General features: G+C 33.5%; 1 protein-coding gene across 1 annotated transcript in view; it reads right to left on the bottom strand.

Annotated features, from left to right (window-relative positions):
• Positions 1 to 24,732, bottom strand: part of CCDC178 (coiled-coil domain containing 178) — a 427,305-nt gene that overhangs the window by 359,024 nt on the left and 43,549 nt on the right. Inside the window, exons 8-9 of the mRNA XM_053571342.1 lie at positions 22,379 to 22,521; positions 3,480 to 3,633 (exon numbers count right to left, since the gene is read on the bottom strand). Of these exons, the coding sequence (XP_053427317.1) occupies positions 3,480 to 3,633; positions 22,379 to 22,521 (297 nt within the window). The remainder of the gene's footprint in view (positions 1 to 3,479; positions 3,634 to 22,378; positions 22,522 to 24,732) is intronic.

Consider the following 24,732-nt stretch of genomic DNA (forward strand, 5'->3'; position numbering starts at 1 on the left):
AAATATGGCTTAAAATTTCATAAAGCAAATAATGAACAGTAAAAATGAAAAAGTAATAGAGAAATCTATCTTGCTGAGATATTTTAATAAAACTCTCACAGGAATTGACAGATAAACCAGAAAATGACTCAGAAGTATAAAAGACTTAAATAACACAATTAACACAGTTGGTAAAATCAACCTACTTAGATAGTATTGCAAAATCAGATAAAACATTTTTTTAATGCAATATTTATGCAAGTTGCTCATATGTGATAACATGAATTAAGCCTTAATAAATTTTAAAAATTTTCCACTGTATATAAACTGCTTTTATGAATGTATAAGAATTGCGTTAAAAATTGATTTTAAAGAACAACTTTAAAATTTAGTGCAGACGGAAGTGTTAATATGCATAACACTAATCAGAGACTGATTTTGTAAAAAGAATGCTTGCTTTCCAGAAAGCTCCAAGGAAACTGGCTAAGGCCCCAGTTAGAAAAACTAACCAGGTAAACTCAAGAGCTAAATCGTTTGAGTGTTTAGGAAAGCCTATCATAAAGATGTTATTCCTTCCCCAAATAATCCATATGTGGATGCAGTTCCAATCACAATTCCAACAAAATTTCTGAAGAAAATGAAGACGATTACACTGAAATTTAGAGTGAGAAAGGGTCAAGAATAGCCTAGACCTCATGAAGAAATACACTGGAGGATTTACCATAGTAGAAAATCAAAGCTCATTAAGAAATTTTAGTAATATAGACATGGAGTGTTGAGGTAAAGAGGACCCAATAGATCAAAGTAAAAAGTAAATGGAAAAATAGAGCCTCAAAAACATGGAATCCTGACATGTAACAGAGCTAGCACTGAGTATTCATGAATAAAAAAATACATTAATAAATAGTATTGCAAGAATTTTTTTTATACTTAAAAAAGTAACTACAATCTCACTTCACATCATACATTAATTTCATGCTGACTATGCATCACATCTGACCAGCAAGATGTGCATTTCAAAAACTCTAGAAGTAGTTTATTACTTACAAACATATAAATAGAAGACAGAGTGAAGGAAAAAATACCCTCACTTTAGAACATTCTAATTATAGTTTGCTCTGAAAATATCATGTAAATATGAAAAGCAGAATTCAAAGCACTTATAATTAATTATCAGAAATGTTTTTACGACCTTGGATTGGAGAAAATTTCTTAAACAAGTTCAGAAAAGCACAAAGTACAATGTAAAGTATTCATGCCTGATAATATACTAAAATAGAAACGTCTCTTCCTCAGATGTTACTATGAGAGATTAAAGACAGAGTGAAGATACTTTTAAAATATGTAACTCTAAAGTGACTAATATCCATAATATACAACAAATTCTAATAAATCAGCAAAAAGATAGTCACTCAATTTATAGGGGGAAAGCAAATCACGAGGTTTTGCCAGACAAAGAAGTACAAATGACCTCCCCCCCAAAACATTAAAATATGTCCTGTCCTATTAGATACAATTAAAAAGCATTGTAACAACAACAACAACAACAACAAACCTTTTAAACACTAGGTATGAAAGCAAATTGGCATAAGAATTTGCATATTTTCTTTTACCATATACTATTATTTATTATTATTATTTTCATAATTTTGTTTACTCTAGTAAAAAGATACAGCAAAGAAGAAAGGTAAGTCATAATGGAAGGTCAAAGTGGTTCCAAACATGAAAAGGAAGCAATACAAAATTAGCAATACAACATTGCTACTTTCAGAGATGAATGGACCCAACAACCAGGAAATCCAGGCAGCCTCCAAAACTGAGTATGATACCACGCTGACAGCTGCCAAGATATAAGGGCCTCAGTTCTAAAACTGCAATAACTAAACTATGTCAAAAGTGAGCATCCCAGTGAGAACAGATATTATTAGACAGTCAAAAAGACACATGTGCTGGTGAAGATACAGAAAAAAGAAAACTTAACTGTTGCTGGGACTATAAATTATTTAATGGGATAGCCACTAAGGAAAACAATATGGAGATTCCTAAACAAAAACTTAAAATAGAACTATCATATGATCCAGCAATCCCACTATTGGAAATATATTCAAAAGAAAGGGAATCAGTATGTTGAAGAGATTGCTGTACCCCGTGTTTATCTCTGCAGCATTATTCATGATAGCCAAGATTAGGAATCAACCTAATTATCCACCAATGATTGCATCAATAAAGAAAATATGATCTGTTTCTCACAGCTCAATTTACATCACTAAAATGTGGAAACAACTAAATGCCTACCAACCCAGGAATAGATTAACAAGCTGTAGTACATGTATAAAACATGGAATACAATTCAGCTATTAAAAGATATGGAGACTTTACATCTTTTTTATTTACTTGGATGGAAGTGGAACATATTTTTAGTAAAGTATCACAAGAATGGAGAAGCAAGAATCCAATGCACTTCACTTAATTTTTATATGAAGGTAGTAGATGATCTAGGGCAGGGAGGGGAATGAGGGAACAGGGAGGTGGGAGGGGTTTGGGAGTTTATGATGTATGATACACCTTTTGAGAGTGAGACACAATCATAAGAGGGACTTTAACTAACAAATGCAATCAATGTAACTTAATTCTTTGTATTCTCAATGAATCCCAAACAATAAAAAAAAAAAAGAAATAAAATGTGGTTATATACACACAATGGAATACTATTTAACACATAAAAAGGAACAAAATCCTGTCACTTATGGCAACACGAATGAGCCTGGAGCACATTCTGAAATAAGCCAGGCACAGAAAGAGTAATACTGGATGTTCTTACTCACTTGTGAAAGTTAAATAAGTTGATTTCACAGAAGTAGTCAGTAGACCAGCCTCTAGTAATAGTAACTAGAGGTGGGGAAGAGCAGTGGAGTGGGAAGGTTGGGGAGAGTTTGGTTATGGAATACAAAATCACAACTAGACAGGAGGAATAGATTCTAATGTTGTCTGGCAGTGTAGCATGAACATAGTTAACAATAATTCATTGCGTTTTTCCGAATAGTAATAGGGGAAGATTTTGAATGTTCCCAACACAAAGAAGCAACAAACACTAGAGACGATGAATATGATAATTACTCTGATTTGATCATTACACTTTATATACAGGTATTGAATTATCACACTGCGCCCCATAAATATGTCAAATCATAACACTATATCCCATAATTATGTCAAATTATAAAAGAGGAAAATAAAACTGAACAAGCCTAAAGGTAGATTAATCCTAGAGTCTCCAGAAAGAAATGTGCCCAGAATTCTGACTCATAGAAATGTTGAAGAAATAAATGAGGGCTGTTTTAAGTTGGCAAATTTGTAGTAATTTGTTATTCAGAAATTAAAACACTAATATAGGCAGAAAATTGGCTAAATGCTAATTAATTATTAGCAGATAAATTTTACTATTTATAACTCAAAATGAAAATCAATATTCTTTTTACTTTTAAATATGAAAAACTCACTGTTTTGGTGAGAGACTCCAATTCCTCTGTTGATGACTTTGTTTCCCTTAGTACTTCAGTCACCGCACCTTCTTGCTCCTCCATGTTAATATTAGCATTGTATATTGATGAACAGTAGTGATCACAGAGCTGCTCAAGGTTATCAATCTGTTTCCTAGTAGAAAAAAACACAGTTGATTTTATCCACATTAAAAAAATTACGTATTAAATTATACTTAAATTAGCTTATGGCTTAACAATATGAATTGGTGAAATTTATCAGTTTCTATAGTTTCTTCTATCCAAAAGCAATCCCCCAGTTCCTAAAAAGTACCACTTAGATATTAAGTAAGTAGTGAGAAATAAAAGTCACCAATAGTATTTATGTTTCCAACAGGAAGAGATTGAGAGAAAAATAATTTACAAATGACTTAAAATAAACCATTTTTTGACTTGATTTTAGGTGAAGGACATAAGCTAGTCTGGTAATAGACAGATGGAAGGGCAGTGAAGAAATCTGGTAATAGAGAGATGAAAGGGCAGTGAAGAAACTGGTAATAGAGAGATTGAAGAGCAGATAGAGAGATGGAAGAGCAGTGAAGAAATCTGGTAATAGATGAAAGGGCATTGAAGAAATTGGTAATAGAGAGATGGAAGGGCAGTGAAGAAACTGGTAATAGAGAGATTGAAGAGCAGATAGAGAGATGGAAGAGCAGTGAAGAAATCTGGTAATAGATGAAAGGGCATTGAAGAAATTGGTAATGGAGAGATGGAAGGGCAGTGAAGAAACTGGTAACATAGAGATGAAAGGGCAGTGAAGAAACTGGTAATAGAGAGATGGAAGAGCAGATAGAGAAATGGAAGGGCAGTGAAGAAATCTGGTAATAGAGAGATGGAAGGGCAGTGAAGAAATGTTCTAATAGAGAGATGGAAGGGCAGTGAAGAAACTGGTAATAGAGAGTTGGAAGGGCAGTGAAGAAACTGGTAATAGAGAGATGGAAGGGCAGTGAAGAAACTGGTAATAGAGAGATGGAAGAGCAAATAGAGAGATGGAAGGGCAGTGAAGAAATCTGGTAATAGAGAGATGGAAGAGCAGATAGAGAGATGGAAGGGCAGTGAAGAAATCTGGTAATAGAGAGACGGAAGAGCAGATAGGGAGATGGAAGGGCAGTGAAGAAACTGGTAATAGAGAGTTGGAAGGGCAGTGAAGAAACTGGTAATAGAGAGATGGAAAGGCAGTGAAGAAACTGGTAATAGAGAGATGGAAGAGCAGATAGAGAGATGGAAGGGCAGTGAAGAAACTGGTAATAGAGAGATGGAAGAGCAGATAGAGAGATGGAAGGGCAGTGAAGAAATCTGGTAATAGAGAGATGGAAGAGCAGATAGAGAGATGGAAGGGCAGTGAAGAAACTGGTAATAGAGAGTTGGAAGGGCAGTGAAGAAACTGGTAATAGAGAGATGGAAGGGCAGTGAAGAAACTGGTAATAGAGAGATGGAAGAGCAGATAGAGAGATGGAAGGGCAGTGAAGAAACTGGTAATAGAGAGATGGAAGGGCAGTGAAGAAACTGGTAATAGAGAGATGGAAGAGCAAATAGAGAGATGGAAGTGCAGTGAAGAAATCTGGTAATAGAGAGATGGAAGAGCAGATAGAGAGATGGAAGGGCAGTGAAGAAACTGGTAATAGAGAGATGGAAGGGCAGATGAAGAAATCTGGTAATAGATGGAAGAGCAGATAGAGAGATGGAAGAGCAGATAGAGAAATGGAAGAGCAGTGAAGAAATCTGGTAATAGAGAGATGGAAGGGCAGTGAAGAAACTGGTAACAGAGAGATGGAATGGCAGTGAAGAAACTGGTAATGGAGAGATGGAAGGGCAGGGAAGAAATCTGGTAATAGAGAGATGGAAGGGCAGTGAAGAAACTAGTAACAGAGAGATGGAATGGCAGTGAAGAAACTGGTAATGGAGAGATGGAAGGGCAGGGAAGAAATCTGGTAATAGAGAGATGGAAGGGCAGTGAAGAAACTGGTAACAGAGAGATGGAATGGCAGTGAAGAAACTGGTAATGGAGAGATGGAAGGGCAGGGAAGAAATCTGGTAATGGAGAGATGGAAGGGCAGTGAAGAAACTGGTATAGAGAGATGGAAGGGCAGTGAAGAAACTGGTAATAGAGAGATGGAAGGGCAGTGAAGAAACTGATAATAGAGAGATGGAAGGGCAGTGAAGAAACTGGTAATAGAGAGATGGAAGGGCAGGGAAGAAATCTGGTAATAGAGAGTTGGAAGGGCAGTGAAGAAACTGGTAATAGAGAGATGGAAGGGCAGTGAAGAAACTGGTAATAGAGAGATGGAAGGGCAGTGAAGAAACTGGTAATAGATGGAAGAGCAGTGAAGAAAGAAAGAAAAGGAAAGATGGTAGTAAAAGGATAATCAATTAAGTCCTCACAGTCTAAGACAGTGGTTCTCAACCTGTGGTTTGGTACCCACAGGAACTGTATTAAAGGGTCACGGCATTAGGAAGGTTGAGAAGCACTGGTCTAATATGTAAAATAAAGAAAACTGCAGCTTAGGTAAAAGAGGAATTATTTAAAGAGAAGCAGTTGCCAAGGAGATTTTTGTTCCTCTGTGACTCTCCACAAAGAAGGCCAGTGCAAAAATAAGTGTGCATTACGTAGGGAAAATATAGTAAACCCATAATGAGCTATCACTACAAATCTATTAGTGTGGTGGAAATTTTTTAAAAAATTGTCATTTATCATGGAGAAATGAAGTGTTTCATACGTTGCTGGTATGAATGCAAAGTTGTATATACGACCTTGGAAAACAGCTTAGCAGTTTCTTACAAAACTAAATTTTCACTTAACATAGATGCTATTGATTAGACTCTTAAATATTTATCCCAGATAAATGAAACTTTATGCTCACAAAATACTTCCATATAAATATCCACAGTGACTCTATTCATAGTAGCAAAAAACTAAAAACAAACTAAATGTCCCTCAAAGCTGTATGGTTAAGCAATCTCTGATATATACATATGATAGAATCTTTCTTCATAATAAAAGAGGAGTGAACTCTTGAAACATCCAACAGTACAGATAGGTAGAATTATACTTAATGAAAAAGCATAAATAAAAATTACACGCTATATGATTCCACTTACGTAACACTGTTAAAAATGACAAAATCATGGAGATGGAGAAAAGATTAAAGGATGTCAAGAGACAGAGAAAATGTAAGGGGTTGTGAATAAAATAAGTGGCATGATAGATAAAACTATTCTGTCTCTTGATTATGGTGGTGGTTACTGAATCTATATATGGGATAAAATTGTGTATAGCTATTTATACACACACACCAAAAAATGACAGCAAATAAAAAAAAAAATCTCAAAAACTTAATAAGGTCTATGCCAATTTCCTGGTTATGAGACACTGCCATTGGAAGAAGCTGGGGAAAGTGTACACAAGACTCTACTTATAGACTCCTGTAAGTCTAAAAATATTTACAAAGAAAAAGGGGGAAAAAACCCTAAAATCTTGGATAAAATGGACCTGTACAACTTGTCAAGATTGATTAAGAAACAAAAATTATGAACACACTATATCTGTTGAAAAAATCAATCTGTAATTAAATAGGCTCCCTTTCCCCAAACAAGCACACAAATCCAGAAACTGATGGCATTATTAGTGAAATACTCAAAATACTTAAAAGAAAAAATTGTACCAATTGTATATAAATTATTTCAGACAATGTTATGAACAAGTATATTCATAGTAAGCCTAAACAAAGATTAGAAAATTTAATTAGAGATACATCCAAAAGATGTGACCAAGTGGATTTATTCTGGGAGAGTGATTCTTTCACTAATATTTGAAAATCAATTTAATTCACCTCATTAACAGAATAAAGTAGGAAAAGTATTATCATCTAAATAAATGTAGCAAAAAGCTAATAACATTCAAAATTTATTCTAAGATTCTAGTCTGACCAACTAGGAGTAAAAGAAAAATTGAATAAATATAGTAAAGCATATATATAAAACCTACATCTGTCATCACAATTTAATGGTGGAGATTCTTCCCACTAGACTGCCTTCCACTGAGACTGAGAAAAAGACGTGGATGTTTACCAGTATTTAATAAAGTATTTCATGACATGAGACATGAAAAAGAAATAAAATACATAAACATTGGAAAGGAAAATATTACATTTTCAAATGATGAAATTATGTGTGTAAAATACAAGATAATTTGTAAACAATTAGAAAAAGTAGTAAGGCCATTGAATACATGTATAAGACAAACATAAAACTCTGAGCTTCCATATAGTAACGTGGGAGAATAAAAACTGGTCTCCAATGGTGCATCTTACAAGGGTACATGTGAAATTTACTAAATGGAGAATATAAATGTCTTAACACAATAACTAAGAAAATGCCACAAAGACAATGTTAACCAGTTTGATGAAAATATTTCAAATTGTATATAAAAATCAGCACATTGTAAAAACAACAACAACAAATATGGTCTTCTCACAGTTATCCACAGGCAAATTCTGTGTAACCTTAGACAGCAAAAAAGAAGAGGAGTGGTCTTTGAAGCTGTTAAAGCTCCTGAGATGGAGAAATTATCCTGGATCATACAGGTAGGCATTAAAGAAAAGAGGAAGGCAGAGGGAGATTTTACCACATGTGTAGAAGAGAAGGTGATGTGAAGTGGAACAGAGAAGAATTTGAAGAGGTCTGTCTTGAATATTAGAGTGATGTAGCCACAAGCCAAGGAAAGTTGAAAGCTACTATGAGGTGGAAAACAAGGAATGGTTTTTTCCTAGAACCTCCAAGGGTAATGCAACCCTGTTGACACATTTGTTTTCTTTCAGTGGTACTGATTTCAGACACCAGGCCTTTATAACAGTGAGAAAACAAATTTTAATTGCTTTAAGCCACCAATTATGTGTTCAGACACAGGAAACCAATACAATTAAGCAATAAACAATTATTAAAAGGACAAATAACACAAGGTTAATTAAAACCAACTGTTTCTTCTTATGAAAACGGATAAACTGATTTGATAAGTTACATGAGCAATTTAATCCAGAATAGCTATGACGATCTTCAAGGAAAACAATAAATTTGCATGGTTTACACTACCAGGTTATAACACTTACTCCAAGAAAAGTTGATATTGGTGCAAACATAGACCTGGTAATAAATAACTAAAGATCAAAAACTTATAGATAGATTATTAGATGATGGATACACATAAATGTAGAATCTTTTTGTGGCCTGACAGTCACAGTTTTCTAAAAAGTCATTCTAAAAAAACATTCTGTCATAGAAAAATTAAATAATTTGAACATCACTAAAATCTATACCCAAATCAGACATAATTGAAAGAATGAAAAATCAAGCTCCAAAGATTTGTAGTACACGTCCAAGAGAGGCTCATAAACATAAACATATCCCTATACTATGACCTAACAACCTAATACCGAGTATTCATCTGGTAGGAATTAGTACCTATGTTGACATAAAAGATAGGTTCAAAAATATTCTTAGCATAAGTATTCATGAAAGACCCCACAAAAGAAATAAACCAAATGTTTGCCAATAGAAAACTAGATAAAAAGGCACACTTGCCATAAAATATTTCATAGTAAAATAAAAGAATCATTTACTGATATAAGAGAAAACATGGGTTACTATAACAGATATTAAATTGAATGAAGAGAGGCTGGACACCAGAGTGTTTAGTGTTTACACTGTGTGATTACATTCATCTGAAATTCAAAAACAGACACACCTAACCTATTTAATAGAAATCAGAATGGTGATTACCATTTTTGAGGCAGAGGTAGTGGACAGCATGAAGTGGGAAGAAGAACAAGAGAAACTTTCAGTGTGTGGAACAATTTTATATCTTTATCTTGGTCATGGTTAGATGACAAAGGGAGTTGATACAGGTATGAATGAAGACTTAGGACAATTATTAACACTCTCCATGTTCTACACTTTTTCTTATTTTGCATATGTTAAAGCTATCAGTTGTTTTTATGTCTTCCAATTTTAATCATTTATCTCTATCGCCGTCTCCATCTATATCTCTATCTATCTATATATCAACTGATTGATAGAAAAATAAACATTCCATTCAGGATGGGTAATCCCCTTGCCATATAATGTTTTATAGCCTTTAATCTCAGGCTTTGGGCTCAGCCATTTGATTTATCATTGCTATTTAGATTTCAGCAATGGGATACAGTTCTAAAAACAGCAAGAGAAAACATTCAAATCACATATAAGAGAATCCCTATTAGACAAAAAGTGGATTTCTCAATAGAAACTTTACCAGCTAAGGAAAGAATGTATGATATATTCAATGTACTGAAAGAAAAAACTACCAACCAAGAATATTATACACAGCAAAGCTATCGTTCAAATATAAAAAAGAAATAAAATCTTTCACAGATAAGCAAAATATAAGGAAATTCAGCACCCCTATCTGGACTTACAAGAAATGTTCAGGGAAATCCTGTATCTAGAAGCGAAAACATGAAAATTGCCATTAAGAAATTATGGGAAAGTATAAAACTCACAGGTAGAGCTGATAGACAATGGAAAAAGAAAAAGGAATCAAACTTTATTACTACAGAAAACCATTCAACCATAAAAATAGTCAACAAGATAGAAAGTAAGGATAAAAGGTATACAAAACAATCAGGAAACAAGAAATAAAATGATAGGAGTAAGCCCTCACCTATAAATAATAAATTTGAATGTAAACAAGACTCAACCATATGCAACCTGTAAGAAATTCATCTCACTTATTTAAATACACATAGACTGAAAGTGAAGGAATGGAAAAATACATTCCATGGAAATGGAAACAAAAAGTGAGCAGCACTTATATCAGACAACAACAAACTTCAAGTTAAAAGCCATTAAAAAAAAAAAGGCAAAGAAGTATACAATAATAAAGGTTATCAATTCAGAAAGAGACTGTAAATTGTAAAGACATATTTATTCAGATGCATGCATATAAATAAAATATTATTAGATCCAAAGGTAGAAAAAGACCCCAATAATAGCTGAGAATTTTAACATCCTACTCTCAGCTATCAAAAAAACATTCTTTTCATCAGCATCTGTAGTGTTTTCCAGAATTGACCATCATAGTAATATAAAACAAGGTTCAAAAAAATGTTAAAAAAATTAAAATCATATCAATTACTTATCTGACTACAATGGAATAAAACTAGAAATCAATTGTGAAAAGAATATTTGCAACTGTACAAATACATGGAAATCAAAAAACATGCTCCTGAATGACTAATGGTCAAGGATAATTAAGAATAAAATTTACAAATGCCTTGAAACAAATTAAAATAGAAAAACAAAATACCAAAATCTATGGAATGCAATATTACAAAGCAAGATTATAGTAATAAATGCTTTCATCAAAAACTTGAAAGATTTCAAATAAACAACTTCACAATGCATGTCAAGGACCCAGAAAAGCAAGAACAAACCAAATCCTTAACTGGTGGAAAAAAGCAAAAGACAAAGATCAGAGCAGAAATAAACAAAATTGAGACTGAAAAACAGTATGGAAGACCAATAATACAAAAAGGTGATGTTTTGAAAAGATAAACAAAATTAAGAATCCATCAGCTTGCCTAACTAAGAAAAAAAGAAGGAAGATTAAAATAAGTAAAATCAGGGACAAAGATAAATGGAAGCATCACAATGAATACCAGAGAAATACAAAGGATTACTAGAGACTATTTTAAACAACTATATGCCAAGAAATTTGGAAACCTAGAGGATATGGATAAACTCCTGGACATAAACAACCTACCAAGATTGAACCAAGAAGCAAGAGAAAACCTGAACAAACAAACAAGTTATGATATTAAAAAATTCGTAAGAAAAAGTTCCCCAACCAAAGAAAGTCCAGGATCAGATGGCTTCAGTAGTGAAATCTACCAAAGTTTAACAACAACAACAAAAAAATCCTTCTCAAACTATTTCAAAAGCTTGAAGTGGAAGAACTCTGAGGCCAACATAGCCTTGATGTTAAAATTGGTCAAGAACACGACAACAAAAAAAAAAAAAATGGAGGAAAAAATATCCAATGTACTCAGTACTTCTATGAAACCAACTTATATTTATTCACGTTTTATCAAAGATAGAATACAACTATAGCCCAGAATGAAGGAGACAAATGGAGTGGGAAGGGAGGAGAGAAGGGAGATTTGATAGAGAGAGAGTAAATGGCGGGACTACACCTATGGAGCATATTGCAAGGGTACGAGTCAAATCTATCAAGTGTATAACATAAATGTCTTAACACAATAATCAAGTAAATGAGGTGAAAACTATATTAATTAGTTTGATGTAAGCACGTCAAACTGTATAGAAAAATCAACACATTGTACCCCACATATGCGTATATGTATTCATGATCTATGTGTATATGACTTAACAAAACAAATAAAAAAAGAAAACTACAAGCCAATATCCTTGATAAACATATACACAAACATTCTGAACAAAATACTAGCAAACTGAATCCAAGAACACATCAAAAAGATTAACTCACCATGGTCAACTTGGATTTATTCCAGGAATGCAAAAATGGCTCAATGTATGCAATGTATCCCATCAAAATAATGACGTACCAAAATAAAATGATCATTTCAATAGATATAGAGAAAACCTCTAGTATATATTTTTATGATTAAAAACTCTAAATAAAGGATGGCGCCTGTGGCTCAAAGGAGTAGGGCACTGGCTTCATATACTAGAGGTGGTGGGTTCAAACATGGCGCTGGCCAAAAAAAAAAAAAAACTGCAAAGAAAATAAAAAACTCTAAATAAAAGAAGTATTAAAAAGTACTTCAATACAATAAAGTTCATATATGACAAAACCACATCAAACAGAACAGGGAAAATGTATAAATTTTTTTCTCTAAAATGAAAAAAGACAAGAATGTCCACTCACATCATTCTTATTCAACATACTAGAGGAAGTCCTAGCCAAAGAAGAGAAAGAAATAAAAGACATTTAAATCAGAGAGGAGGAAGTCAAATCGTCTCTCTTTGCAGATGACATAATTGCATATATTGCAAAACCTGAAGACTCAATCAAAAAATTCTTAAAATGGACAAACAAATTCCGTATAGTTGCAGGCTACAAAATCAACATAGAAAATATCAGGAACCAATAACAAACTAGCTGGAGGAAAAAAGCAAGGAGATTATCTCATTTATAGAAAAAAATCTAACAATTATTTTAAATAAAAAGGTGAAAACCTCCACAAGGAAAACTGAAAAACACTGATAAATAAAATTGAAGAGGACACAATCAAATGCAAAGAAATTTCATGCTTATGGATAGGAAGAATTAATATTATTAAAATAAACATACTGCCCAAAGCAACCTATGCATACTGCCCAATGCAACCCCTATCAAAATAACAATGAAATTTTCACAGAAACAGAAAAAAATTAAAATTCATATTTAATCAAAAAGATAAATAGCTAAAGTGAATCTTAAATGAAAGGTCAAAATTGGAGACATCATACTGTCCAACTCCCCCAAATACTATAAAGTGAAATAGCATAACTTGGGCATTAAAACAGACATATAACCAGTGGAGCAGAATAGAGAATCCAGAAATCATTCCACATATTTACAGATAGTTGATTTTTGAAAATGTGCCAAGAACACTTATATTTTGTTCTCTTCAATAAGTTATGCTAGGAAAACTGGATATTCATATGTAGGAGAATAAAACTAAATCTACACCTCTTACCATATATCAAATCCAACTCAAAATTGATCAAAGATCTCAATGTAAAAAACAAAATTAAAACTACTAGAAGACAACATAAGAAAAACATTTTAGGATGTTGATCTGAGAAAATATTCTATGAATAAGAACTCGAAATCACAGGTAACAAAATAAAAATAAACAAGTAGAATTGCATATTTGAAAGAATCTGCATGGCAAAGGAATTAAGGTGCAAATATAATCTTCAGAATTAGAATAAATATTTGCAAACTATTAATACAATAGGGGATTAATATTCAGAGTATACCAAGAGCTCAAACTTTTCAACATCAATAACCTAACAATCTGATTAAAAAATGAACAAATGATCTGAACAGAAACCTCTCAAAAGAAAACATGAAAATGGCCAGCAAATACATAAAGAAAATGCTCAGTATCACTAATCAACAGGGAAATGAAATTGAAACCACAAGAAATAAGAAAATTATATCAAAATTAGTTGCTAAAATATTCAATATATATTATTTCGCAGAATTTGTGACTCAGCCTAGCTAGGTTCTCTAGCTCTGAATCTTTCATCAAGGTGCAGTCATCTTAAAAATTGGCTTAGAAGGACATGCTTCCTAACATACTACATAAACTCCTGCTCTTACAATGTGATTTTTTAGCAAGTTGATTCTCAAGTTGCTGGACTGGAGCCCAACCTGGGTGCATGCTATATGTGCCTCTCCATAGCACATCTTGAAACAAAGAACAAAGAAGCCTGATTCATCAGAGCAAATAAGACAAAGGGCTCGAAAAAGAATACTAGCAAGATAAAAGATGTCACTTCTTCCTCCCTTTTTTTGGCAAGTTAATCAGACATTCCATTACTTTTGCTTGCTTCTATTTATTAGAAAGAGCTAACGGGGTATAGTCCACGTACATAGGGTGGAAATTAGTATAAGAGTGTGAATATCAGGAAGCACAGGCAGAGATCATTGCAAACCATGTCAGACACAGAGCACTTTGGTCAATTATTTTTTGTAGTTGTTAGTCTGTGAGGTGCATTCATATGGCCTCCACATCAAACCCAGAATAAAACAGAATTATTAAAATGGGTAATAAGCCCAAATAAATTTTCAGAAGGCTTGAAAATGTAGGAACTATGTGAAATGATTAAAAAGCATGGAGTACAGAATGAGAAAACTTAACACATTTAATTTGAATTCCAAGAAAGTAGAAATTAGGACCAAGAAAGTATTTTAAGAGATTATGACTGAGAATGGCCAGGAATAACGAAAAATCCAATACAAAAGACTATAAAGACTAGAAGAATAACAATGCCCACTGGAATGAACAAAACCTGATCAATGCAAAGTGTCACTTAATAAAATTAATGAAATTTTACAACAAAAAGATCATTTTTTAAAAGGGCTAAAGAAAAATACAGATTAGTCAGGAAGAACTGAGAGCCAAATGTTCAGCTTCCTTTTAAATGGCAAAAATTAAAATTAATGGATTATAGAATGTTATATTTACTATGTTAAAGCCAATTAAGAACCAAAAATTTTATGAAAAAGAAAGTATCTTTCAAACAAAAATTCAGAAACTTTGTTGTCAGCAAAATCTCAGTATATGTTTTTTTTTTTTATTTTTTATTATAATAAGTCAGTTCTTTATTATTCAGGGAAGTCAGCAGTGGATGTCATTATTACCACTTTCAGTAGAGGGCCCCAATACAAATCCTTTTTTCTCATATGCTTCCTTTTTTCTTTTTCTTTCTTTTTGTCTTTTTTTGTTTTTTATTAAATCATAGCTGTGTAAATTAATGCGATCATGGGGCACCATACACTGGATTTATACTCCATTTATACACATTTTCATCAAACTGGTTTTATACATGTTTTATACACATTTTCATCGCACTGGTTAACATAGTCTTCCTGGCATTTTCTTAGTTATTATGTTAAAATATTTACATTCTACATTTACTAAGTTTCACATATACCCTTGTAAGATGCACCGCTGGTGTAATCCCACCAATCACCCTCCCCCAGCCACCCCCCCTCCCCTCCTTTTCCCCCTTCTCCCTATTCTTAGGTTATAACTGGGTTATAGCTTTCACATGAAAGCCATAGTTTCATAGTAGGGCTGAGTATATTGGATACTTTTTCTTCCATTCTTGAGATACTTTACTAAGAAGAATATGTTCCAGCTCCATCCATGTAAACATGAAAGAGGTAAAGTCTCCATCTTTCTTTAAGGCTGCATAATATTCCATGGTGCACATATACCACAATTTATTAATCCATTCGTGGATCGATGGGCACTGGGCTTTTTCCATGACTTAGCAATTATGAATTGGGCTGCAATAAATATTCTGATACAAATATCTTTGTTATGATGTGATTTTTGGTCTTCTGGGTATATGCCTAGTAGAGGAATTATAGGATTGAATGGCAGATCTATTTTTAGATCTCCAAGTGTTCTCCAAACATCTTTCCAAAAGGAATGTATTAATTTGCATTCCCACCAGCAGTGTAGAAGTGTTCCCTTTTCTCCACATCCATGCCAACATCTCTGGTCTTGGGATTTTGTGATATGGGCTAATCTTAATGGATTACTTAGATGATATCTCAAAGTAGTTTTGATTTGCATTTCTCTGATGATTAAAGATGATGAGCATTTTTTCATATGTCTGTAGGCCATTCACCTGTCTTCTTCAGAGAAGTTTTTTTTCAAGTCCCTTGCCCAGCCTGCGATGGGATCTCTTGTTCTTTTCTTGCTTATACATTTGAGTTCTCTGTGAATTCTGGTTTATTAAACCTTTTTCGGAGACATAACCTGCAAATATCTTCTCCCATTCTGAGGGCTGTTTGCTTGCTTTACTTACTGTGTTCTTGGCTGTGAAGAAGATTTTTAGTTTGATCAGGTCCCAGTAGTGTATTTTTGAAGCTGCTTCAATTGTCCAGGGGGTCCTCCTCATAAAATACTCACCCAGACCGATTTCTTAAAGGGTTTTCCCTGAACTCTCTTCTAGTATTTTTATAGTTTTGTGTCTTAAGTTTAAATCTTTAGTCAAGTGAGAGTCTATCTTAGTTAATGGTGAAAGGTGTGGGTCCAGTTTCAGTCTTCTACAGGTTGCCAGCCAGTTCACCCAGCACCATTTGTTAAATAGGGAATCTTTTCCCCACTGAATGTTTTTAATTGGCTTGTCAAAGATCAAATAATGGTAAGTAGCTGGATTCATCTCTTGGTTCTCTATTCTGTTCCCGACATCTACTTCTCTGTTTTTGTGCCAGTTCCATGCTGTTTTGATCACTATTGATTTATAGTATAGTCTGAGGTCTGGTAGTGTGGTTCCTCCTGCTTTGTTTTTAATTCTGAATAATGTTTTGGCTATTTGAGGTTTTTTATGATTCCATATAAAACGAAGTATTATTTTTTCAAGATCTTTAAAGTATGACAGTGGAACTTTAATAGGGATTGCATTAAAATTGTATATTGCTTTGGGTAATATGGTATTTTAACAATGTTGATTCTTCCCAGCCATGAGCATGGTATGTTTTTCCATTTGTTAACATTTTCAGATATTTCTTTTCTTAGAGTTTCATAGTTCTCTTTATAGAGATCCTTCATGTTCTTTGTTAGATAAAATTCCAAATAGTTCTTCTTCTTTGGCACTACTGTGACTAGAATAGAGTCCTTAACGGTTTTTTCAGCTTGACTATTGTTGGTATATATAAAGGCTACCGATTTATGGCTGTTGATTTTGTAACCTGAGACGCTGCTGTATTCCTTGATCACTTCTAAGAGTTTTGTAGAAGAATCCCTGGTGTTTTCCAGATATACAATCATATCATCTGCGAAGAGCGAAAGTTTGATCTCTTCTGACTCTATATGGATACCCTTGATTGCCTTTTCTTCCTTAATTGCAGTGGCTAAAACTTCCATTACAATATTAAGGAGCAGTGGACACAATGAGCAGCCTTGTCTGGTTCCTGATCTGAGTGGAAATGATTCCAATTTAACTCCATTCAACACGATATTGGCTGTGGGTTTGCTATAGATGGTCTCTATCAGTTTAAGAAATGTCCCTTCTATACCAATTTTCTTAAGTGCTCTGATCATGAAGGGATGCTGGATATTATCAAAAGCTTTTTCTGCATTGATTGAGAGAATCATATGGTCTTTGTTTTTTAATTTGTTTATATGCTGAATTACACTTATAGATTTATGGATATTGAACCAGCCTTGAGACCCTGGGATAAAACCAACTTGGTTATGATGTATAATTTGTTTGATGTGTTGCTAAATTCTGTTTGTTAGGGTCTTGTTGAATATTTTTGCATCTATATTCATTAGTGATACTGGTCTATAATTTTCTTTTCTTGTTGGGTGTTTTCCTGGTTTGGGGATCAGGGTGATGTTTGCTTCATAGAACGTGTTGGGTAGTCTTCCTTCTTTTTCTACATTTTGGAACAGGTTGAGTAGTATAGGTACTAATTCCTCTTTAAAGGTTTGGTAGAATTCTGACGTGAAGCCATCTGGTCCCGGGCTTTTCATTTTAGGTAGGTTTTTATGATTGATGATATTTCAGAACTTGATATGGGACTGTTCAATATTTCCACTTGATTCTGGCTACGTCTTGGAAGGTGACGTGCTTCCAAGTATTGGTCAATTTCCTTCAAATTTTTATATTTCTGAGAATAAAGTTTCTTGTCATATTCATTAAGGATTTTTTGAATTTCTGAGGAGTCTGTTGTTATTTTGTCTTTGTTGTTTCTGATTGATGAGAATAGAGATTTTACTCTTTTTTTCCTGGTTAGGGTAGCCAAACGTTTATCTATTTTATTGACCTTTTCAAAAAACCAACTTTTTGATTTATTGATCTGTCATATAATTCTTTTGTTTTCAATTTCATTTAATTCTGCTCTAATTTTGGTTATTTCTTTTCTTCTACTGGGTTTGGGGTTGGAATGTTTTTCCTTTTCCAGTTGCTTGAGATGTCCTATTAAGTTGTTAACTTCCTCTCTTTCCGTTCTCTTGAGGAAGGCTTGCAGTGCTATAAATTTCCCTCTTAGGACTGTCTTTGCTGTATCACAGAGGTTCTGATAATTCCTGTCTTCATTGTCATTTTGTTCCAAAAATTTGGCAATTTCCTTCTTAATCTCATCTCTGACCTAGCTATCATTCAGCATAAGGCTATTTAACTTCCATGTTTTTGTATGAGTATGCAGATTCCTGTTGTTACTGAGTTCAACTTTTATTCCATGGTGGTCCGAGAAGATTCAAGGAATAATTTTTATTCCTTTACATTTACTGAGGTAAGACTTGTGACCTAAGATGCGATTTATTTTGGCATGTGTTCCGTGGGCTGATGAGAAGTATGTGTATTCAGTTTTGTTGGGATGAAATGTTCTGTAGATATCTGCTAAATCCAAATGTTGGATGGTTAGGTTTAAATCTAAAATCTCTTTGCTCAGCTTCTTATTGGAGGATGGATGCAACCCTGCCAAAGGAGTGTTGAAATCTCCGACGATTATGGAGCTGGAGGAAATCAAGTTGCTCATGTCTGTTAGAATTTCTCTTATAAATTGAGGTGCATTCTGGTTGGGTGCATAGATATTAATAATTGAAATCTCATATTGAGTATTACCCCTAACGAATATGAAGTGACCATTCTTATCCTTCCTTACGTTTTTTGGTTTAAAGCCTATGGTATCTCCAAATAGAATTGCAACACCTGCTTTTTTCTGATTACCATTTGCCTAAAATATGGATGACCATCCTTTCACCCTGAGTCTATATTTGTCTTTTAAGGTAAGATGTGACTCTTGTATGCAGCAAATATCTGTCCTGAGTTTTTGTATCCAGTCAGCTAACCTGTGTCTCTTTTGAGGACAGTTCAAGCTGTTCATATTAATGGAGAATATTGATAAGTCTGGTAAAATTTTGGGTATCGAGTTTTACGAAATTCCAGTGGACATTTTTAATCCTTTCACCACTGTGGAAGTTGGAGTTCGATCAAAAGTTTCTGAGTGAGTTTACTTTTGTGGTAGAGGATTGGGCTGTTCATGATGGAGGATAGGTCTGAGAATATCCTGAAGAGCTGGTTTGGCTATGGCCAATTTATTCAACATATGAATGTCATTAAAGTATTTAATTTCTGCATCATAAATGAAACTCAGTTTAGCTGGATACAGGATCCAGGGTTGAAAGTTATTTAGGAGATTAAAAGTCAATGACCACCCTCTTCTGGCTTGAAAAGTTTCAACAGAGAGATCTGCAGTCATTCTAATATTCTTCCCTTTGTAGGGAATGGATTTCTTACGTCTGGCTTTCAGAATTTTCTCCTTCATATTAACTTTAGTGAAGTTAATTATGATATGCCTGGAGGATGTCTTATTGGGATTGAGTCGTGCTGGGGTTCTGAAAGTGTCTGCTCTCTGAATTTCAGAATCTCTTGGCATGTCTGGAAAATTCTCTTTCATAATTTCATGGAGAAAGGCCTCTGTGCCTTGTGAGGCCACTTCATCACTTTCAGGGATGCCAATGAGGTGGATATTAGCCTTCTTCGAACTATCCCAGAGCTCTCTGAGAGCTCTCCATTTCTCTTCCTCTTTGAGAGTTTGGGAGCGTTCAAAGGCTTTGTCTTCAATGTCAGAAATCCTTTCTTCTGCTTGCTCAACTCTGTTACTGAGGGATTCTACTGTATTTTTCAGATCTTTGAGGGCTACAAATTCTTGCTTCAGTGCATTAAAATCTGTGGTGGTTTTGTCTTTAAATTTGTTAAATTCTTGAGACAACTTTTGAATGTCTCCTCAAATTTCTAATTCTGATTTTTGAATTGCTGCTCAAATTTCTAATTCCAAATTTTCCTCCATTTTATTAATCTTGTTTGCAATCCAAATTCTGAATTTGATTTCTGACATCTGGGCCAGCTGTTTAGGAATGGGATCTTCAGTTACATCTGCCATATCTTTCCTTGGGGGGAGTTGGTCTATTCTGCTTATTCAAGTTACCAGAGTTTTTCTGCTGATTCCGCCCTATGATTGTTTTACACCATTTGATTTTTCCCCTGGTGTATTGTCGGGCATCTGTACAATGCTATGGTCTGAGAAACGGGGGACCTGTTTGGTGTGTTGGGGCTAAGTGTTTCTGTCTTGTTTTCAGCTGGTCTCTGTTCGACCGGGGCCTGCGTTTCTGTCCCAGATCTGTTCTATGGTGTTTGCCACCTGAGTAGATGCCCGGCCTCCTCTCTGGTCTTTCTTGTCAATGACTTTCAGAAAAGCTGGTTGTGGTGGCTCACGCCTGTAATCCTAGCACTCTGGGAGGCTTAGATGGGGGTGTGGCCTGAGCTCATGAGTTTGAAACCAGTCTAAAGCACAGCTAGAGTAAGACCTCCTCCCTTAGAATCTCTTTTCTTTGCTCTTCCTCCACACTGATTAGAGCATAACTTGATCAGGAAAATCAGATGAGACTTTAGTAGTGCAGCACTTCCTAACTGGAACCTTGGGAAACAATCATATTTCAACAGCAATCAGGTCTGTTAGCTTCCTTAGTAGAAATTTGGTGCTGCAGTATATTCCAGAAGAAGTTTTTTTAACCAGCATTGCTGATCAAACATATTTAAAAATCACTTCTATTAAGATAGGCTGCTCTTCAGATCAGGGTGCAGTCCTGCAGAAGAAAGCTCTTCACCTCTTTTTATTCCCAATTTTAAAAAAATTTCTCTCCCAGGATTAACATAGCCAGTCAGTTTGCAAAAAGGCTCAACTTGATGGTAGGATGACTGTCCAATCACCGTAAGAGTGACATTTGCTTTGCCACTTGCTATAGGCATTCTGCACAGGCAGCTTGGCCACAGAGGCTGCCAGGGGCTGCCCACGTTTGTCCCAGGGCCCAAGCCACGCAGCCACTCACCTGTTGAGTGACCGAAGCGACCATGGTAGCCACCAACAAGCCCAGCCCCCAAGGACCCCGGGCAAGACATGGGGAGAGGCATAGCGGGACTTGAGAGGGTGGGACTTCTCAGTGTATGTTATTATAGAGGATCTACTTCAGTCAGAAAGTACCCTTAGATGAAAAGTCCAAGAAGAATGAAGAAATAAAGAAAAAAGTAGTTAGTTAAGAAATAACCTTGATTGTTTAAAACAATAACATACTTATGTATTATAAAATGAAATATTCCATTAACAGCAGGAAATATTTAATTCTGAAAATAAATAATAATGGGAGTAGAAATTTTTTTAGATCCCTTAGGTCCAGCAGCTTAACAGCATTTAGATTATGACAATGCAACTTTGCAGGTGGTAAGTAATAGGAATTCCTTCTAAAAGTATAGGAACAGAATATAATTACTCAACTAGAAGAAGGTAAAAATAAAATGATAACCAACATGAAATGAGGCATTAAAAAAGAACAAGGAAATTTAAAAAATGTGCAAATAGAATAGGTTACATGTAGTTCACATACAAAAAGTGATTCGCAATTACAATGAATGGTCCACCTTTAAACGTACTTTCTAACTGATAAAAATATCCATCTTTTTATATATATATAAAAAATATATATTTATAAATGTTATATTTATATTTATAAACATATTTATAAAAATTATATTTATATTTATAAATACATTACATCTATATCTATAGATATATATTATATATTATAAATATTATATTATATTTATAAATAATATATTTATTAATAATATATAAAATATAAATAAATATAATATATAAAAAAATCCATAATTTTTTAATAATATCTCATGCTGGAAATTTTTTTAAAATTTTCAATATAGTGGAAATATATTTTGTGTAACTGAGGCAGTCTAGCAATATCTATGAAGACCTTTAACATGACACAGAAATATAGTGATTTAGGAATTGTATATACATAAAAATTTACATCCATCTAAATTATATATGTATAATATGTATACATATTTGTATGTATGTATCATCTTGTATCATATTTCAATTTATATATAAAATCTTGGTGATAAGATGGATAGGGGCAATTTAAAATCTTTCTTTTCTCTTTATCTAAATTTTTTGTGCAGGAATATATACTACATTCTTAATTAATATCTAGTTTCCCGGTGCAATAAGTGTATCTGTGAAAAATTCTTACTTGTAGCCTACTATGTTCATTTCATTACTGTAAATATCTTTGTAGATGTCATCTTTCTTTTTGTTAGCCCTTAATTTGAGATTTTCATAGTTTGCCAAAGTTTCTTCTAGTTCATCATGAACTTGTTCGAATAATCTTGTTACCTAGAAAGACAAACATTTTTTGCTAATATGTACACTTTATGATTAATTAAAAGAAAGAACTTTAACTTAAAGAAGTTTGATTTAGATAAAAGGTTCCACACACATTTTCATCCTATTTTTACTCTTTTGTTTAGTAAGTAGAGTTTCAGATTTTATACAACTTTAAGGTTGTATAAAAGCTATTGAAGAAAATAAGATCAATACCCTTGTTAACATGTCAAAAATAAAATCATTACCTTTCACCTACAAAAAGGTGTTGTTATTGTTTTTATTGTTAAAATAATATTTTAAATGTAACAAAAACAGAAAACAATGATGAACAAAAATAAATAAAAATCACCTGTACTTTGGGCGGCGCCTGTGGCTCGAGGAGTAGGGCGCCGGTCCCATATGCCGGAGGTGGTGGGTTCAAACCCAGCCCTGGCCAAAAAAAAAAAAATCACCTGTACTCCCCTAAATCAAGAATAACCATTATTTACCCAGAGCAAAAAAAAAAATCATTTTATCTTATGGTCATATGCACTAGATTGTTTCTAACAGCTCGATTTACAATCACCAAGATATGTAAACAACCTAAATGCCTGTCAACTCAGGAATGAACTAATAAACTGTGGTGTATGTATATCACGGAATACTATTCAGCTACTAAAAAGACGGTGATGTCACATCATTTGTATTAACCCAGATGGAGGGGAAACATATTCACAAGAATGGAAAAGCAAATAGCCAGTGTATTCAATACTAATATGAAGCCAGTTGATGATTTAATTTATGCTCACATAGGAGAAAAACTCACTTCAACTCAATTTGGGGGGAGGGGAAATAAGCTGGGGGAGAGGGGAGGAGAGCTTGGGGTGCTCCCACTGAATGAGCACAGTGTAGGGGCGTATGGCACATCTTTTCAGTGCCGGACATAACTACAAGAGAGACTCTACCTAATTCAAATATTGTGACTTGGTTACCCTCAGATTAACCTGAAATAAAAGAAAATAATTAAAAAAGAAAGAAAGAAACAAAAATGAGAGGCAAAGCAAAAAAAAAAAACAATCACCATTATTATCATAGTGTAATGATCCAACTATTCATATATTTTATTCATTTTTATTAATTAATAAGTATACTCTCCCTACTTGTCTATTTCTGTATCATGTTACTTTTACATAATATTCCCTTATATCACACATTACTTATAACTCAATCATTGCCAATTATACAAATGTAATGCACAACTTGGCATGTACATCATATGTGTGAGGGACAATTCCCATTAGATTTTAATAGTACTATGGATTTAATAGTATTTAATAATATAAATAGCACTGTGATGAAGAACCGTGTGAGGAAACCGCACAACTTACAGGTAAACTTCTTATCATTAAATATTTCTTCAAATGTATTGTTAAAGAAAGATTTGCTGAGTCAGAGGGTAATAGAATATATTTTAATAATTTAGGTAAACTGTTGCCAAACAATTCAATAGAAAAAGGGTAACAATTTGTATTCTTATCTGTAGAATCCATGAGAACCCATGTTTCAAAATTCTTTGCAATATTTTATACAATTTTTTTCTAATGATATTTTGCAAATTGGCAGACTGAAAAGTTGTCTGTTTAAATCTTAATAGAATTTGATGACTCTTTATATAACAATTTTAGAATTGACATTTTTTATTATCATAACACTTCCTATTTTAGTATATAGTATGTGTCTATATTATTTCTAATTTCCTCAAGAGATTTTATAATTGTAGTCTTAATATCTCTGCCTTTATGAAATTCTTTTAAATATTTAATGACTTGCTGGTGATATTTTCATTTGTACCTTTAACTATTTTTTTGCAAGCACAGAGAAATATTTTTATTCATGTTGGTAAAAGTATGTTGTATTGGGAGATTTAGTTTTAGTAAATGCAAATTTATTTTGAAAAAAGAGTTTTCTATTTGATATCTTAATTATAATCATGTAAAAATAATTTTATTTGCTTATTTTAATTGTATATCTTTTATTTTATTGTCTTATTGAAAAAAATCTCTAAGACTATTAAATTCTAATAGAAATCAGATACACCTGGTTTCTAGTATTCTTGGAAATGACTTTGGTATTTTAGTGCTTCATATAAATGTAGCAATTTTTGTGAAATAGTTCTTTAACGTAAATAATTTTTCTATTTTAATTATTTTTTTTTTTTTATACCCGCCAGCCTGGGTGTAT

Source organism: Nycticebus coucang, chromosome 19, assembly GCF_027406575.1.
Source record: "Nycticebus coucang isolate mNycCou1 chromosome 19, mNycCou1.pri, whole genome shotgun sequence".
Taxonomy (NCBI): Eukaryota; Metazoa; Chordata; class Mammalia; order Primates; family Lorisidae; genus Nycticebus; species Nycticebus coucang.